At 39.9% G+C, this 18,132-nt stretch overlaps 1 protein-coding gene and 1 long non-coding RNA gene across 2 annotated transcripts; one reads left to right on the top strand and one right to left on the bottom strand.

Annotated features, from left to right (window-relative positions):
* Positions 1-633: 633 nt before the first annotated feature.
* Positions 634-14,431, top strand: LOC118557417. Its single transcript, XR_004927859.1, has 3 exons — positions 634-881; positions 12,877-12,983; positions 14,318-14,431. It is a non-coding gene; the product is annotated as an uncharacterized LOC118557417 (long non-coding RNA).
* LOC105921754 lies at positions 5,707-9,365 on the bottom strand. Its single transcript, XM_036127404.1, has 4 exons — positions 9,319-9,365; positions 6,994-7,085; positions 6,775-6,885; positions 5,707-5,758 (listed from the first exon to the last, which is right to left on the bottom strand). Exons 1-4 carry the CDS (start codon positions 9,346-9,348, stop codon positions 5,755-5,757), a joined length of 237 nt encoding a protein of 78 aa, XP_035983297.1. The 5' UTR covers positions 9,349-9,365; the 3' UTR covers positions 5,707-5,754.
* Positions 14,432-18,132: the final 3,701 nt, after the last annotated feature.

Here is an 18,132-nt window from a genome sequence, read left to right as displayed (position 1 = left end):
CTATTAAAACGGATGCATATGACTGGATTAGAAGTTTGGTGGCCTGTAGCAGAAGTGTGGTGGAGCGTGAGACACAGAATGATGGTGACCGCATTAACAAATGACAGTGGCTGGTGATGGGAGTAAAGGAAATGGTGAGTGAAGCAGTTGTTTATTCACAGCAAGTGCAGACTTTAAAAGTTTGCCCCTGACTATGCAGTGCTGCTCCAACTGCAGAGCCACTGCAGAGACATCTGACTTTCTGCTTCCCCGTTATGGAAATCTATTTCAGCACCTCCAGACAAAATTGCATGAGTGTTGATCTCTTGGCAGTATTATATTATTTTGTATGTTTTGCTTATGTGACTTGTTTTCCCATGCATGACTGTTTGCTATCACCTAGCTATTCTAAAGTGTTTTAGTATGTTAAAACCTGGGTTTTTGGGGCAGCTCAGAGGACAGCTGTGATACAATATGCTATGAAAGTCTTCTGTTCTACATTGTGAAAGTTACATAACTTCTATATAAATCCACAGAACTTGTCTCTCAATATCCTGAGGCCTAGATCTACCCTTTCATCTTGGAGCAGTTCTTCTGTTTTGACAGATTGCAACAGCTGAAGGCTCAAACCTCCAGCTTAAATTAGTTTCCTCTGACATCCAAGACGAGGAGAGGAAGAGGAAGAGGAGGAGAGTCTCTTAGTGAGCAAAAGAAAAAGGGGGAAGGACACAGAGGGAGGAAAACCTCTGTTATATGCCTTTCTGGCAGCATGCAAATGTTAGGGAAAGGGGAACAAAGGAATAAAAGTTCAAAGAATGTAATGTGTGTAATGGCAGAGGATAAAATATATGTTGACAGGGTGAACTGAGTGAGATCAAGAAGAATATGTGGTGATAAAAAAGGTAAGAAGTAGGTTATATGGTGAAAGAGGAACATTTTTTAAAAAATAGCAACGTAATGGTAAAAAATTAAGTAAATCTTCAAGACTTATAGTACATTCACCGGCACCTTTAGGTGCACCTGTTGAATTGCTTGCAGTAAATAAGCTAATCATATGGCAGTACTTCAGTCAATTTAGGCTCCTAGACTTGGTGAAGACAATTTGCTGAATTTCAAACCAAACATCAGTTTGGAGAATAAAGGTATTTCATTGAATTCAATGACATGTTTGTTGGTGCCAGACAAGCTGGTCTTAGTATTTCAAAAACAACTGATTTGCTGGGATTTTGACACCCAGCCATCTCTCTATGGAGTGAGGATTGTCTGAAAAAGATTTAAATAAATATAAAAGGATATATATACATATACATACATTTATAAATATCCAAGTACAAAATACAAATACAAAAATGTGACATATAATTTGTAAATTAAGACGATCCGGTCCAAGCTCCTTTATCCTGTTTTTTTTCTTCAAGTGAACGCTTTGTAAAAGCATTTTTTTGTAAAGACAAAACAGAATTTTCTCTCATTTTGAAACTACTCAACTTTGCAAGCATAACCGTGAATCAACCTAACGAACTGCAGCTGAGCTGAGTCGAATCGGGGATTGTCCAATCACACAATGTTTTTAAAAAAATTTGCCAGTACTGACATTCTACCAGTAATGACGCAACAGAATAGGTGTGTCCGGGACGCAGAGCAGTGCGTCCCGGACACACCAATTAAAAGTCAGCCTCAGATCACGTGCTTGCCAAAGTTGACGCGGCTACATTCACTCCCATTAGACCGGCGCCCTGCACATAGGAAAGGAGGAAGTGTGCACAATGTGAGCAATTAAATAGAGTTATGTATTTACTATTTTAATAAATTCTAACATGTCTATTGGACACACAGTATGAACAAATACATTTCTAAGTACTTTGCAGTTCAGAAATCATTTATTATCTAAACGATTTAAAGGGGGCGGCGCCCGAGCGCCCCCTACTGGCCAGCCGCCACTGCTTGAGTACTAGAAATGTATTTTTCTTAAATTGTCTCCTATAACTTCAAGATACTTTTCAGTGAAGCATATTTTATGTTTCTGCTTATCAGCCAATGTTTAGGAAATGCAGGTGTGACTGCCATCTTTGAAGGACAGAGAGAGCATCTGGTACCAAACTTGTGTGCAGCACTCTTGCAGTGTGATTTGTTTGCTATGGCTGGAAGGGTGGTTGGTCACTCTGCCATCCATGGCGGTCCTTCCCTGTCAGGACTAAGTCCAGCAGTAGTAGATGCCCTTACACATGGGACAAAGGAACTAGTAACATCAAAACTCAGTCTGGAAGATTGCCCAGAGATTGATGTGAGGGACACCATCAGTCTAGTGAGTAATAGTTAAAACATTAATTTAAAAAAATGTAGATGGTCACTTCTAATGTCCTCAAATTCATGGATATGCTGAAAGTGCTGAGATCATAATTTTAGTTATGTCCACAAACTGTTTTGTGCCAATTCAAGTGAAATCATTTGTCTTAGCTGCTGAAAGCGGAATGGACTGAAACGGAGTCTGTCAGAGTGGCAAACCTATGCACTGAATGGTATTTCCCAGTGCCAACTAAGGATACTAACAGGCTCCTTCATTTCCAGCAACTGCTATCTCATGCATTAAGTGTTTTTTGACTTTCTAGTACAGAAATAACAAACAAGTTCCTTTCTCTGTGCTTTCCTTGCACAGTCTGGCAGTATTGATTAAAGCTACATACACTATGCAAGCCTGTGAATGTTTAACTCCAGAGCTCCCCCTAAAAATATAAAAATATAGCAACAAGATTGTACATTCTCACCAATTCATGTGGATTACTCTTCAGACCAAAGCATACAAACCAGCAATGATTATTTTTGTGGAGTTACGTTGACTAATAAGGTAATAAACGCAATTTCAGCTTCATTCTGGTTTTGGTTTCGTTTTGCTCGATGTGCGCGACCTGACTCATAGACATTGCATAGCGCGGTAAAGCCACTAGGAAGGTATCGGCGGCGGCGAAATATCCTTCATTCGCCCCGCAATTAACTATTTAACAATCAAAGGGACTACGACGCTGATATATTAACCTAAAAACATGGCATAGTGTGGCTTTAAGATTGGATAGTGTAGACTGGACAATGCAAGCACAGACAAAAAATGCCTTGCATCATTTTTACAGTATGTATGTGTAAGGGGCATTCCTAAGCAGTCCTTTACATTGATACTTTTTGAGGTACTGGGCAGAGCAAATGCTCAGGTTAAACAGTTCTGGAAAGGGATAAAAGAGACTGGCATATGGCCCCTGCTAACAGCCAGACCTGATGTCCTGCCCATTTTGTTCCCCCGTGAGACAGACATTGAACTCACCCCCAAAGTAAGTTAATAACTGTATGATCAAAAAAATAGGTTGCATGTCACACTAACAGGTTTTTGTCCACTGTTAGATGGTCCTTCAATGCATAACTTGGCCAGGGTAGAGCATTGACAGTGATGACAGTGAGGACGAGATGCCAACAGTGAATACCAGTATCATCTTGGAGTTCTTTCGAACCTTTGTCAAAGAAGGTATGATTTCCCAATTTTCATTTGAGATCAATAAAGAATTTATCTATCCATTCATCAATCCATGTACAGTATACCTACAGCAAAGAAGATGTACAGTATGAGAAGATAAACCACAGGGATAGTCAAAGCTCTATTGTTGCCATCCCAAATAATATAAATACTAAAGTCATTACCTATGTTATCATAACCTAATGTGTGTTTAATGTTTTTCACTGGTATAGCATCTTCAGACATCCTGAAAGACCCGTTGAAGTTTTGGAGCGGATGGGAATTGCCTGCCAAGCGGCTAACATTAGAAGTTGTGAGATCCCGCAGACTTTATCATCTGCCAACTTCAAGTACGTGCTATGAGCGACTGAGAATTCCAGTCACTATAATCACTATAAGAGTGGCACTGAATAGCTGGGTTTCAGTCACGTGATGATTATGACGTGGCCAGGGGGTGCGATTTCAGATGGAGGGCAGGACGTCTATGAAGGTAGCGTAAACATGGAGGACACCGTTACCGAGAGCCCATATTGTATGGAGTTAGAGCCTGTTTCAAGACATAGATACAAGGAGTTGATTGACAGATATGTTGGACGTGACCCGTACCTCATGAAGATGAGTGAGTTTTCGGTGGATCTTAAAGATTTGCCGACAGTGGCGGCCGTTGACATAACAAACTATCTGGTCCTTCAGACATCGTATTACACCAAACAGCAAAAGAAGGCCTATAAAAGTATGGAGGCATATAACTTCTTTGTCAGCGGGTGGGTCCACAACCTCGACACAAAACGTCTCCACGACGATCATCGTTTAGTCTTCACCAGGGTGAGTGTTTGTTCTTATATTGTTTTATGTGTTAAAAGATGCTATCGTTAGCAGTAGCGGCTATAATGTCAACGATCATGCAACACATCTTAACAACAACGTTAGCCTGACATGTGTTTATGTTTCAAGGTAAACCATGCTTCTGATTTGGGCTTAGTTTTTTGGTAACCGAGGTTGACCGTCGGAGCCCAGTCTACCGACTCAACGTAACCCAAAGTGCTAGGACAGCCTAAACAGTCCCAATGAAGTCCATATTAGACTACCGGTAGCTTATTAATCATTACTAAGTAAATGAGCATTTAACGACAACCTTATGCTATATAAACACAACCACAAAAACAAGTTAGCTAGCTAACAAAACGTTATAGCTTACCTCCGAAGTGGTCGCTGCAGACACGGGCATTGGCAGACTCTGCTCCTCCAGATCGCAGACGTACATTTAAATTCCATTTTTACGGCGTTGTTCGGTGAGCTTTTTACAATTTTGACCTTTATGAACGACAATCTTTGGTACTCTGTAAAAGCTCTTTTCCTTTTCTCGGTTCGAACGATTGGAGCAGCCGTAAACTACACAAAACATAGGCATTGTTTCAGACGGCAGATCCTCAGCTACTTCACTTCCTGCCCTCCATCTGAATTTTGCGGTGTCGCGAAGCAGCACTGTGACGTCACGTGAAACCCAGCTATTAAGATCAGACCTCCATACATGCCTTCAGTCAGTTGAGACAGGTTTTGACCTGATATGAAATGTGAAGAAATAACATCCTCTAACATTGTTTTATGGTTGGAGTTGTTATTGTTATTCAATGAAACATTAAAATAAATGTTATATTTTATCAGTAATTGTTTTTATTGTAATTCTATTGATGTTTTACTTACTGAGAGGAAATAATTTGGTTTGGATTAATACATTTGTTCTATATTGCTAAACAAAAACCTAAAGTATGAGCATCTGAGAATTCCATACGACTTCAAGAGTGGCATTGAAGATCAGACCTTCATGCATGCCTTCAATCAGTTGAGGTTTTGGCCTGATTTGAAATGTGAAAGAAAAACATCTGTTCTAACATTGTTTTATTGTTGGTGTATATTTTAACACTAATTCTTTACAATTTCATTGTAATTCTATTCATTTTTTTATTTACTGGGTGACGTACATATTAACTTGGTTTGGATAATTTTGTTCTATATTGCTAAATAAAAAACTAAAGTCATAATCACTTATCAGGTTTTATTGTACCATTTACCATTGTAGCAAATTGTACACAGGTATAGTCCACTCACTCACACAACTCATTAGCTCTTCATTCTGTTGGGTCTATGTAAGGAAATTCAGTCTTTCTATGATATTCAACAGACAACTGTCACAGGCTCTGAAAAAACCCATGGTGTCATGTTCTGCCCTGTCCTCAAGGGGTGGTTGTCCCATCCTTCACGAAACAGGTCCAAGGTCAACTGGAGACAAGGCAGGAAGACGTAATGCAGACAGAAGTGGGTGGTGTTTGTCAGGTCGAGGTGGCCCTCTTCCTCCAGCATTTGAAAAATGTGGTAGTACACATTGGTGGCCCCCATCCAGACATTGCGCCAAAGTCTTTCAATTCTACTAATAAAAGTGCAACATATTGTATCATGTTGCAAGTTGTGATGATAGTACACAGGATACAAGTTACATCAAACTGTCACATCAAATGCATATAGTTGATGGGTATAAGAAATGCAGTAAAATTGTGTCTGTCAGTGTGTTGGCATTACTATTTATTTGAAAGTAGTAATAAGTAGTAGTAAAATTCTAATGGTAAGCTTGTTTTTATATTATCCTGAGTATGGAATTCTTGGCATTGACATTTAAATAAGATTCTATGTTCCGGTTGTCTAAGTATAAGTATATATACTTTTTTGATCCCGTGATGGAAATTCAGTCTCTGTATTTTAACCCAATCGGTGAATTAGTGAAACACAAACAGCACACAGTGAACACACAGTGAGGTGAAGCACACATTAATCCCAGTGCAGTGAGCTGCCTGCTACAATGGCAGCGCTCGGGGAGCAGTGAGGGGTTAGGTGCCTTGCTCAAGGGCACTTCACCTGTGGCCCACTGGTCGGGGCTTGAACCAGCAATCCTCCGGTTACAAGTCCAGAGTGCTAACCAGTGGGCCACGGCTGCCCCTACATAAGTCAGATTTACTTTCAATTTCCTCACATGTACTAGACAAGACAGGACAGGAAAACAGTAAAGTGGACAGGCACAGGGGGGGATATTGTTGTTTAAAGGCTGCATAGAGATGGGTGATGAATGGTGTGGAAGGGCAAGAGTTTGGTGTGCTGTGTGGGCTTACTGGTCAATACTTTGACACAGGTCAATAAAAAGTCCAATACAACTGACTGCTTGTGTTGCTATTCAGATTTAGGAATATTTCCCAATAACAATTCTCAATAAAGTTAAACTACCGATAAACTAAGACCAAGCATACCTCTGGTTATGAACACTTTTTCCTGCAATAAAGCACCCACTCTCTGGTCCGCGCATGGTGAACATCAATCGGGCAACACCCACATTTTCCCCTCCATGATCTGCTCGCACTCTACAAGAAATAGCACAACGAATTGCAGTAGCAAGGTGAACACACTCTAATGGTAAAGTAAACACCCCCCAAAAACAGTCAGTCATTCATACCACACTGCAAATTTACCTGAGAGGATATCCAAAGTCTTGAACAGCCTGGCTGAGAAAGGCGAGGTTTGTGTCGGACCTGTTGTTGTCATCCGCATTCAAGTACATTATCTGTAACATTTCAACCACATAATTACTGAAGATCATATTATCTTACTAGTAAAATGAGTTAGGTCTTGCCAGGTATCTTGCCATTGACCTGTCTGGCTTGCTTGGAACTAGGCCACTAGTGGGACAATAATAATAATAACCTATACTATTTGGATCCCATGAGGGAAATTTAATCTCTGCCTTTAACACAATTGTGAGTTAGTGAATTTACACAGCACAGCACACAGTGAAGTGCACAGCACACACTAACCCATTACAGATGGCAGCCTGCTTATAGCAGGGCCTGGGGAGCAGTGAGGGGTTAGGTGCCTTGCTCAAGGGCACTTCAGCCATGGTCCACTGGTCAGGAATTGAACCGACAACCCTTCGGTTACAAGCCCGAAGCCCTAACCAGTAGGCCATGGCTGCCCCTAGGCCTAGGGGCAGCCATGGCTCTCCCTACCTGCTGTATCTGTTTTATGTTGTCTCTAAAACAACAGTTATTGATAGACAATCTTAACCTATCCTTTCCTCTTACCTTGCGTAAGAAACCATCAATGCCTACAAATATGACAATGTTATACTAATAAATGAGAAGATGAACAACAGTTAATACTTAAATTGTTAGATTACAGTATGTAAGATTTACAGATCTAAGCACCACAAAGGTATTACTTTACCGTATCAGTTTGTGTCAATATGAGAGAGGTACTTGGGGCATGGAACAGAGTATGTGCACCTTACAACACATCCCAGCTGAGTCATCCTTGACACAACCCCAAGGCTGTCCACTCTGTGCATTGCTGCCCTGATGCAATCCCACTGAACCTGATGGCCTAGTCTTCCAAGTGCTCCCCTCATTGTTCTGTAGCCTGAGTGTGGCCACCACTGTTTTACCTGAGACACCAGTTCATCAAGCTCAGCATCTGAACACCTACTGTACTGAGCTCGCTTGCCAGGCAGGTTATGGGCAGCCATGGATCTATAGAGTGTTGCACGGGACCCCCATAAAGTTGGCAATTGTGACCACTGGGTGCCCGTTTTCCATCAGATGCTGTACATAATCCATATTGCATGTGATTTTTGGTCGCCCACTTCCAGGACATCTTTCAAAATGAATTGGCATTGGTAAGTGATCGTCTTGGTGCACTCTCAACTGCTGAAGTGCCCTGCACAGCTCAATTAATCTGTCCATGACCTCTGGAGGCACTGGAACATGCTGGACGATAATGTCCATGAAAACCAGTTCCTGTGTGCAAACGAATTCTAGGAAGTCAGGATCAAGGGGTGTTTGTTGGAGAGCTTGATGGACTCTGTCGCGCAGCCTTTCCATCACATACTGCATTAACGGTTCTAGAAAGCCAAACATAAAATAAATAAATAAATCAGGCAATTACTCAAAATAACACATGTATAGAAGGTGATGGTTGTGTATAATGTTAAGTGTGTGTGTGTGTGTGTGTGTGTGTGTGTGTGTGTGTGTGTGTGTGTGTGTGTGTGTGTGTGTGTGTGTGGGGGGGGGGCAGGGGTGGAGTGGGGTAGGGGTGGAGTGGCAGTGTACTTTGTGTATGTAGGGGTGGTGGTGGGGGGGGGGGGGCTTAACTCTACTGGTGATGGAAGGGGAGGTGGGCCTGTGTGTGAGTGTGCACGTGTGTGTGTGTGTGTGTCTATGCTCTGAGTCTAACTACCCAGCTGAAAAAAACATCTTAGATTATGGTTTGCTGGTTTAAGCTATGTTTTTGTGAGTTTTCATTTACTGGAACTCACCAGAGTTTTTATGGTTTAGCTGGTTGGGCCAGTTTAGGCTGGTCATTTTAAACTGGATTTTTTAGCAGGGTAGAATGCCCAGTTAGAAAACGGGAGTCTGGTCACCCCATAACCCCACCCCAACCCCATAGACAGTAAAGATTGTGTCAAACTAGCAACGTGTTGACTAGTATTGCTAACCATGCTACCAAAAATGTATAGTTTTCATCAAGTAACAAGCATACGACTGTGTGGACAACACTGCCTTCAGATGAAAATGATAACCATCTTTGCTTATTCCGTTATTACAGTTTAGCTTGGGCTCAATTAGCTTGATTATTTTCGTTTTGTAGGGACCTGGGATCATAGAGCTGCTATCATACCTGGCTAACACTCGCAGACGTTGAGTCAACACCTGCTAACGTCTGTATACTGACCAAGTAAACTCATGTCTCTCTGAAGAAAAAATCCACTATAACACACACAAGTAACAAATAACACTACTTACCCATCCAGGTAATCCACCGGTCGCTTCCATGTTGATCTTATAGTTGCGATTGAGGCCAGAACCAGATACCAATGACTGTACAGCCAGAGCCTAACTATCGTTTCACAACACCTTTGCACAACACTGCCATCTGCTGGTTGTTCAGTGGAGGGTGTCTTCGCATTCAAATCTAGTGGTATTTATTTGTAGATCTTGGTGTGCAGTAGGAATGTCTCAAAATTACGTCATCGACATAAAAGCAAAAAGGAGATTCACAAATGCAGATTCCACATACAAAGTCATATATAAATTTGTTTATTTATTTGTATGTCACATTTTTATATTTGTATTTTGTACTTGGATATTTATAAATGTATGTATATGTATATATATATCCTTTTATATTTATTTAAATCTTTTTCAGACAATCCTCACTCCATATCTCTCAGGTTTACACAGAATGGCCCAAAAAAAGAGAAGATAACCAATGAGTGGCAGTTAAGTAGAGAAAATGTGTGTTTTTTGTCAGAGGTCCACAGACGGGGCATTTTCGTCTAAGACAATACCAAGAGAACAGTAGCTCGAATGACCACTTGTTACAACCAAGTATTCAAAATATAGATTTTTATTTCACATGTTCTGTCTAGCAGAGTAGCATTAAGAATTGCTGTCTTAATGCCAAAGCAAGCCCAACAGATTTTACTTCCACAAGTGGTGCATTACTGCTTTCCCCTTAGTGCTCTGTTTGATTTAGATATGCAAAAAGGTTTATTAGGTATTATCCTGGGATTATTTTATGGTCAATGGACAAAAAACAGGAAGGTAGAAGAAAAAAGAAAAAGCTGAGACAACATGCTAAAAGGGAGAAAATGTGAAAAGATAAAGAAAAGAAGAGAGCAAAAGAAACCGATAAAGTATTACAAGTACAAACAACTAATGCCTTGAAACCATCACTGAAAAATTGTATTAATTAATATGGTATGTATAAAGTATAGGTAAAGCAGTATACAGTAAAGTATAAGTATAGGGGTTATCTGTATATAAGTGAATCTGTAAGCACCTGAATCCAAGCACCTGTAGGCGTTAGCAAGAGTGCACTTGTGTATGTGAAGATTATCCATAAGAAAAATGCTCAATATTGATGTTGAATGCAACACAAGTCAGGCCTTGAGGCAGTTGGGCTGCAGCCAAAGAAGATCACACCATGTGCACCTAAGAACAAGAAATTGAAACTAGGATTCAAACAGAGTCAGCAAAAGTAAAATATAGCAGATTGAAAAATATTTCTTGATCTGATGAGTTTCAATTTTAGCTCCAATACTGAGATGATAAAGTCAGAATTTAGTAAAATTAACATGCAAGCATGGGCCTATTGCTGCCTAGTATCAAGGACTCAGGCTGATGATGATGTATTAATGGTGTTGAGGATATTTTTCATGCCACATTTAAGTCCCTTAGTACGAGTTGCAAAAAAGTGGTGAATTCATGTCAATAAAGGCAAAAACATATAATAAATGTTTGAAACATCTTCATAAATGCCATAAAGCAGGGGTTCTCAAAGCTTTCATGGCCACTGTCCCTTGCAGTGGTAAAATTTTAGGAACAGCTAAGATCGTAAGAAGAACCCTCAACAGATATATATATATATATATATATATATATATATATATATATATATATATATATATATATATATATATATATATATATATATGTGTGTGTGTGTGTGTGTATGGGGTGCCCCCAGGGACATAAATCAAAATTAACTTCCATATACACATGTTAAATTAAACTCTTCCATATAATATAGTGAAAACCATGCATAAACACTAGTGAAAAGCTCTCACATAAACTAGTGAAAACATTTACCTCCTATATAACCTACTCAAACATTCTCATACAAAGTAGTGAGAACTGTTCACATAAACTGGTGAAAAGCTTTACCTTTCATATACACTACTGAAAAGCTTTCATATACACTACTGAAAAGCTTTCATAAACACTACTGAAAAGCTTTCATAAACACTACTGAAAAGCTTTCATAAACACTAATGAAAAGCTTTCATATACACTACTGAAAAGCTTTCATAAACACTAATGAAAAGCTTTCATATACACTACTGAAAAGCTTTCATAAACACTACCGAAAAGCTTTTATGTAAACTACTGAAAAGATTTTATATACACTACTCAAAAGCTTTCACACACACTACTTAAAAGCTTTCACACACACTACTTAAACACTTTCACACATACTACTGAAAAGCTTTCATATATACTACTGAAAAGCTTTTATATACACTACTGAAAAAGCTTTTATATACACTACTGAAAAAGCTTTTATTTACACTACTGAAAAAGCTTTTACAAAGGGTTTGTCTCATTCCGAATACTTCCGTCAGTGCACTGCTAATGTGCACTGAGCACTTACTGCTGTAGTGCCCACTTTCGATCGTTAGTATTGTTCCAAAAGGAACACTTATGTTAAAACGCTTACCGGAAATGACGGGATGACGTGACGAACGCAACACACGTGAACGCGAATTTTCAGCCCGCCAAAAATATATGCCGGCGGCATATATATCAGCTTCTGTCAGTGAGGGACATGTAAGTGATGCATTAGACGAGAGTACAATGCCTCATATTACCACCATTACTTACATTTATATGATTGCGGTGTCGCAGCTCTGGCTGTCTCGGCTGAATTGTCCGCCATTATTTTCAAAACGGGAACATCTTCCAGACGTCCCTAGTCCCTCCCTTTCTGCTTTGTAGTCAAGATGGTGTCCGTTTAGTGCGAGTAGGGTCCATCGTTACACACTGCATTTTGTGACCGTTTTTAGGGGGTCATCCGGGTACCTTTAGTGCACTGACTTTTTGTGTTATCTACACTATATACTTAAAACTAAGTGTTCGAAGTGTAGAAGTAGACGGAATGAGACAGACCCATACACTACTGAAAAGCTTTCATAGACACTGCTGAAAAGCTTTCATACACACTACTGAAAAGCTTTCATACACACTACTGAAAAGCTACGGATTTCAGTTGAAACGGAAGGCATTTCAGTGAAACAGGAAGGAATGTCATTAAACCGGATGTTGTTTTGAACAGAGGTAATTCTGGCTAGCTTCGTACGTGTTGCGCAATCTCCAGCCGATATTTTACCAAATTAAATTATTGATTATTGCTTAGCTACCCGCTGAACACCCCACAGAAGCAGAGCCATTACCCAACTTTATTTTGGCTTCAAGGGAGACCCTGTTCCGGATCCTGTCAAATGCTATGAAGTGGAACAATTTGTTTATTTATTTATTGGCGGGGGAGGGGGGCAGGTTAGCATTGTGCGTTTTTTGTGCTATCTCTAGTCGATACTTCCCCATACTAAATCCATGATGTCTGCTCAGCGACCCACTGAACACCTCACGGAAGCAGTGGCATTACTCAACAATATTTTAGCTTCAACGGAGACAACCAGGACCCTGTCAAATGCTACAAGGCTTGGACAGCAACCGATAACTTCAACTCCAACTCCGGACTCGGTGGATTGTCGCTTAGCATCTCTGTTTCCATCCCGCCAGCGTAGCATGCCTGTACCAGCTGCAACTACAGTCAGAAGGGAATCTGCCCCTCACTATCAAGCTCAACAGTGCTTCGGTGCATGGACATCATCAACAAGGAAGAAAAGGTAATTTGAGATTTTCTGATAAAATCATGGGCTAGCTTAACAAATGGTCTGTATGGTCCGTGTACAGTTGAATCCATTGGTCTTTGATTGAGAATTAAAAACAAACATTTTATTATTCATTTAAACATGTGGGGAAATTACAAGTAATTTAAAAATTACAATACATCGACGGTTTTTTTTTTTTTTCGTTTCTTTTTTTACCTCATCCTTACGTCAACAATCCGACGGTTATAAAACGGCCCTTATTTTATTTAAAGATTTGTCTTGTGGAATACTTTTCACTTGTGACGATCGGTTCCCCCTGTATCTGGAGCGCACCTGCAGCCAGAGAGGCTGGGATCCAACTTCTCAGCATAACATTTCTGATTGGTTTTTCGGTAAACTGACAACACCTAATGATGTCGAGGTTGTTAGTTTATTGTCTTAATCATTTGTGTTTTTCTGTTTTTTGTTTTCTTTTTGTTTTGTTTTACATAGTTTAATTTTGTTTTGTAATAACCAAGTGAATCAAAGTCTTTTCCGATTTGGGTTATGCTCCTTTTAATTTGAAGGATATCAGTCAGTGTTTTATTTATGTAATTTTTATTTTTGATATAAAAAAAAATGGAAACTCACTTTGTTGGCTCCGAAAATAGGCTTCCTGAACAGATGAGTGTAGGCTTACTATTCTGATAAATGTTGCTCTAAGAGGAAAAGAATTATGCATCAAAGTTTGAATAGTCTATTTCAGCCTTATGCTCACACCCTGTATGTTATCCCATAGGAAATAAACAATCATGTTGTGGGCCGTTCATTCCTCACATACATGATATCTTTATGAATTAATCCGTATGATAACACAAGGAGACACATCTTTACAGGGGAACAGAATAACACATAAAATACACACAAACCATATCAATCAAATGAGGTCCCGGAGAGTTTTGTAATCACAAGATTTTTGATGGGTGAATAAAGTGAAAAATACATCAAAAAATCGCTGAATTAATTTTTTAAATGCTTAGACAATCAATAAAAAATTTTAACAAAAGGTCCACGGACCCCAATAATTTAGTTATCTGTCAAGACACAAAAAGCTAGATGGATTGAGAGTGAGAAAATGTATGATTTGTTTATTAAATAATTTTGGGAAAATAACTTAGAAATGTACAGCAACAATATGAATTCAAAGCCAGAAAAAAAAATTATTTTCTTTTTTTTTTTAAATTGGGAAACATTTTTGGCTTTTCATGTTGCTATTTGACTTTAAATGTAATTTCAGATCTAGAACGCAAACACATAGCGGGCGCAAACAAAGGAAACTGACCAGTTCTCTACGTATTTTTCTTCTTTAGATAACGTATCACAAGATCGTTTTAAGAGTAAGTTGATGGTTGATATCGGGACATAGGCTCCAGCAACTCCCGCGACGCCATGAGGGATTAAGCGGGTCAGAAAAGGAATGGATGTTCACACATGTTTGTGTAACAGCAGAAAGCGGAGACAGTCGGACACAGACCGCGCCTCAGCAGAGAGGAAGACCCGCCCGGTAGGTTAAAAATTTTCACAAAGGATTATTTTGGTGTTTTTGTCTTATTAAAATGGGTGGGGGTGTCGGCGACGTTGCAGCGTAAACACAGACGTACTAGCGCGCGTGAACAAGGACAGCAGCGGCCGCTGTCTGGAGCAGCAGCCTGCATGTTTCATGTGGTGCCCCCCCATGGTTGGTGCCCCTGGGCACTGGCCCACTGGCCCTTATGGATAATCCGGCCCTGCCTGGAAGTGGCACGGACGTCACACGTGAACTACCCTGTTGGCTCTCACTGAAATAAATTTCCAGATATTTTGCTTTCATGGCTCTCTGAGTCAAAAAGGTTCCCGACCCCTGAGTTAGATACTATTTGCATAAATATGACATGGGAAATATTTTGTTTGACATTCACATCTTTGTAGCCTTGAGTTTCTCATGGGTTGTGGCAGTAAGCTTGTAGCCCCCAAACTCCAGGAGGGTCAAGAACTTAATGGGATGCTGGTACCCAAGGTTTTTAAAACCAAAGCCTTGTATGTGAGGCCATCAAAAACTCTTCTGGTTTGTTGGTTTATTTTTTTCATTGAACATCTCATATTGGTAAGAGCAGAAATCATCAAAAGATAGTTTATTTTGTTGTTCTTTCTATAGTCTGACTCTGATGAAGAAAAAGAACCTTTGAACATATGTACCACCACTGGCAAAGATGGCTGTATTGAGGTGGATTTCCTAGAAACCCAGATAAATGCAGACATCCATAATGTCACAAGAGCTATTCCAATGTCAAGTCATGAGGAAGATGGCAAGCTGGGAACATGCAGCAATGATGTAGAGGATGTCACCATAATTTCTGTCCTTGGAGGCGTTAGAACTGATACCACACCTGGCTGAGGCAATCATGATAAAAATAACCTTGGACAAAGTGATAGAAATCTGACCACAAAAGTGTATGATGAAGACTATTCATCATATTTAACTCTTGTGGCATCTATCTCTGATGAATCTACAGATGATGAGGAATTGAACTTGGCAATAATGGCCAGTATGGAAAGTCAACAGTGAGTACTCAGATCTACTGTTATATCCATATCTTAATAGTAATATCATCTTTATTGTCACTGCAACATACATTACAACAAAATTTGTTCTCTACTTTTAACTCATCACCCTTGGGGGAGCAGGGGGCTGCTGGTTAAGGATCTTGCTCAGGGACCCAGAGTGCAGGCTGTGGGGATCAAACCGGTTACTTGCAACTTTCTCAGAGCGCAAGCGCACTGCTCTAACCACTAGGCCACCACTCCCCAGCTTAAAGGGGCACATTATGTATTTCTCAGGCACATTGTACTATTTTCTTGCAAAATCCATTAAGTATGTTCCCTTTAGTTCTTACAAAAAAAGCTGTAGTTATCAAACATGACTAAGAAGAAATTTGTCTTTGTATCATGGCCATATCCAACACCTTGAAATTGGGCTCCGTCTCTTTAAGACCCACCTACCCTTTCCAACCGTCCTCCTTCAACACCTCATCACAAAAATGATTATCCATTATGCCATTTACAAACATTCTTAGGAGCATTGCACTGAGAATTACCTCTTGTAATGAACTTCCAAAAGGTGTTTGCTAATTGTTGTAGCAAACACCTATTTTGAATAGCTGAGTGGGGAAGATGTATAGGGTCAGCTGGGTACTATATATATATATATATATATATATATATATATATATATATATAGAACTTAAATGTTTACATGACTTAAGTTGTTACTCATAAGATTAGCATGTTTTCATTTGTGTATTTGTATGTTGTTTTTAGTGTCCAAAATGTGCCAGTTTAAGAAATTCTCCAAGATCTTTCAAGCTAAATTAATACCAAGCAGCAGTCCAAATTCAACATAAATCGCTCTGCTGTCTGGGAAGGAGCCTAATTTAAGGAACTTCAAATATTTTTCTTCTACCAAATTCTCTGACTGATAAGTAATCTTAATGACAATTGATTCTGCTACTCCTTATGATACTAGGTATCTGAAAGCAAAACCCTGGAAGACCTTGAAAAAGCAAAGGCACCTCTGATTGACTACTTGGCCAATGCAGGATGTCTAAGAACAATGCAGTCAATAGGAGACCGGGACCTGTTGGTGCATGATATTGTCATGTTCCAGGTGATCCACAGGATTCAAGGTCCATTTCACAGGTATTGTGATAACTGACACACAGCCAGTGTCCAAAATTAACTTCCTGATTCACCGGCCAAGTTGGCCGGTAGATGTAAAAATCAACCGGCCAGGCATATATTTTACCGACCAAAATATTAATCCTCACCAGACCTCTCAATTTTTACCAGAAATTAAGAGTGAGATTATGTTAATTTTGGGGGGCGTGGCTGACTGGAACCTGGAAGAGCGATCTTTGTTTCCTACCTTTGATAGGAAAATATTAAGTTAATTATAAATGGCACAATATGAATTATTAGATTTACATCCAGGCAATAAAAACACTACAGATTATCATTATTCTATCCATGTTGGTCTCATGAGTGAATGAGGCAGAGTTTCATCAAGCCTATGGTCCAACATTTTTCCCTCAGCTGCCACACTTAAAGCACGCAGGGGTTCGCGCTGCGTCTTTACGCTGATCCAGCTGCTGGATAAACAGTGGGGAAAATGCATAAATGAAGACTAAAGGGCTCCTTTAGAGGGGAGAGAAGGAAAAATAGGTCTAAGCTAAACCCCCTGATGTTACAAGTTCCTTAAAATGACCCTTAAAAGTGCGCACCTAAATTACATGTAACGTAATTTTGCACACCTGAATTCAAGCGTAAGGCACCACACCCACCGAAGCACCACTGGTTCTGTTGTTAAAAACAAAAGAGCATGAAACACAGCTACTGACTCTCCTATTGATTTCAATTGGGACATTTTGGTACGAGTGGAAGGACATTAAACGTAGTGATTCACGTTTTGAAGGCTGGCCGCTGAAAAAAGCACCTGGCTCCGAGAGGGCGGGGGCGCAGTAAAAGAGGTGAAGCACAGAGACACAGCGCACGTAGTTAAAAAAATGCAGAGTAAATAAGAACAAAACTTATAAACAGACTAATTGGCGTTTTAGACTGAATCTGGTTAGCAGATTTGTTTTCTAATCCAGCGTTCAGCCATGACTGGTTCTGAATTAAGGCTTTATCTGGGAGCCGCACGCTCCCCATGCCTCCTGCTCCGCAGAAGGAGGAGTTTAGACTGAGTTCTGGGTGGACAGAGCTGTGAACGGGTCATCCGCAGCCCAGATGGGTTTTGTAATTTACTTGGTACAAACATTTACTCGCCATGTGGCAGCTAGCCCTCTGAAATTCACTTGCCAAACGGGAAATTTACTCGCATTTGGCGACTGGCGAGTGTTAATTTCGGACCCTTCACACAGGTAGTCGTAATAAAGCTAAGACATTTTAGGTAGAGGCAATTTTTTCCCATCAATAAACCTAACTAATATAAAAGCACATTAAATGTCTTTTATAGTAAGTTGAAAAGTAAAACTTTTTTGGACAGGTCATGAAGTGATCCAATATATCGTGTTCCCTTTTTAACAGATTTTGTGAGGGACTCAAAACCCTTGGGGTTTTGGAGAAAATACAGAGATATCCGGACAGTTTT

Source organism: Fundulus heteroclitus, chromosome 23 (assembly GCF_011125445.2).
Source record: "Fundulus heteroclitus isolate FHET01 chromosome 23, MU-UCD_Fhet_4.1, whole genome shotgun sequence".
Classification (NCBI taxonomy): Eukaryota; Metazoa; Chordata; class Actinopteri; order Cyprinodontiformes; family Fundulidae; genus Fundulus; species Fundulus heteroclitus.
Note: the sequence above shows the minus strand (reverse complement) of the source record. Positions and strands in the feature narration are given on the sequence as shown.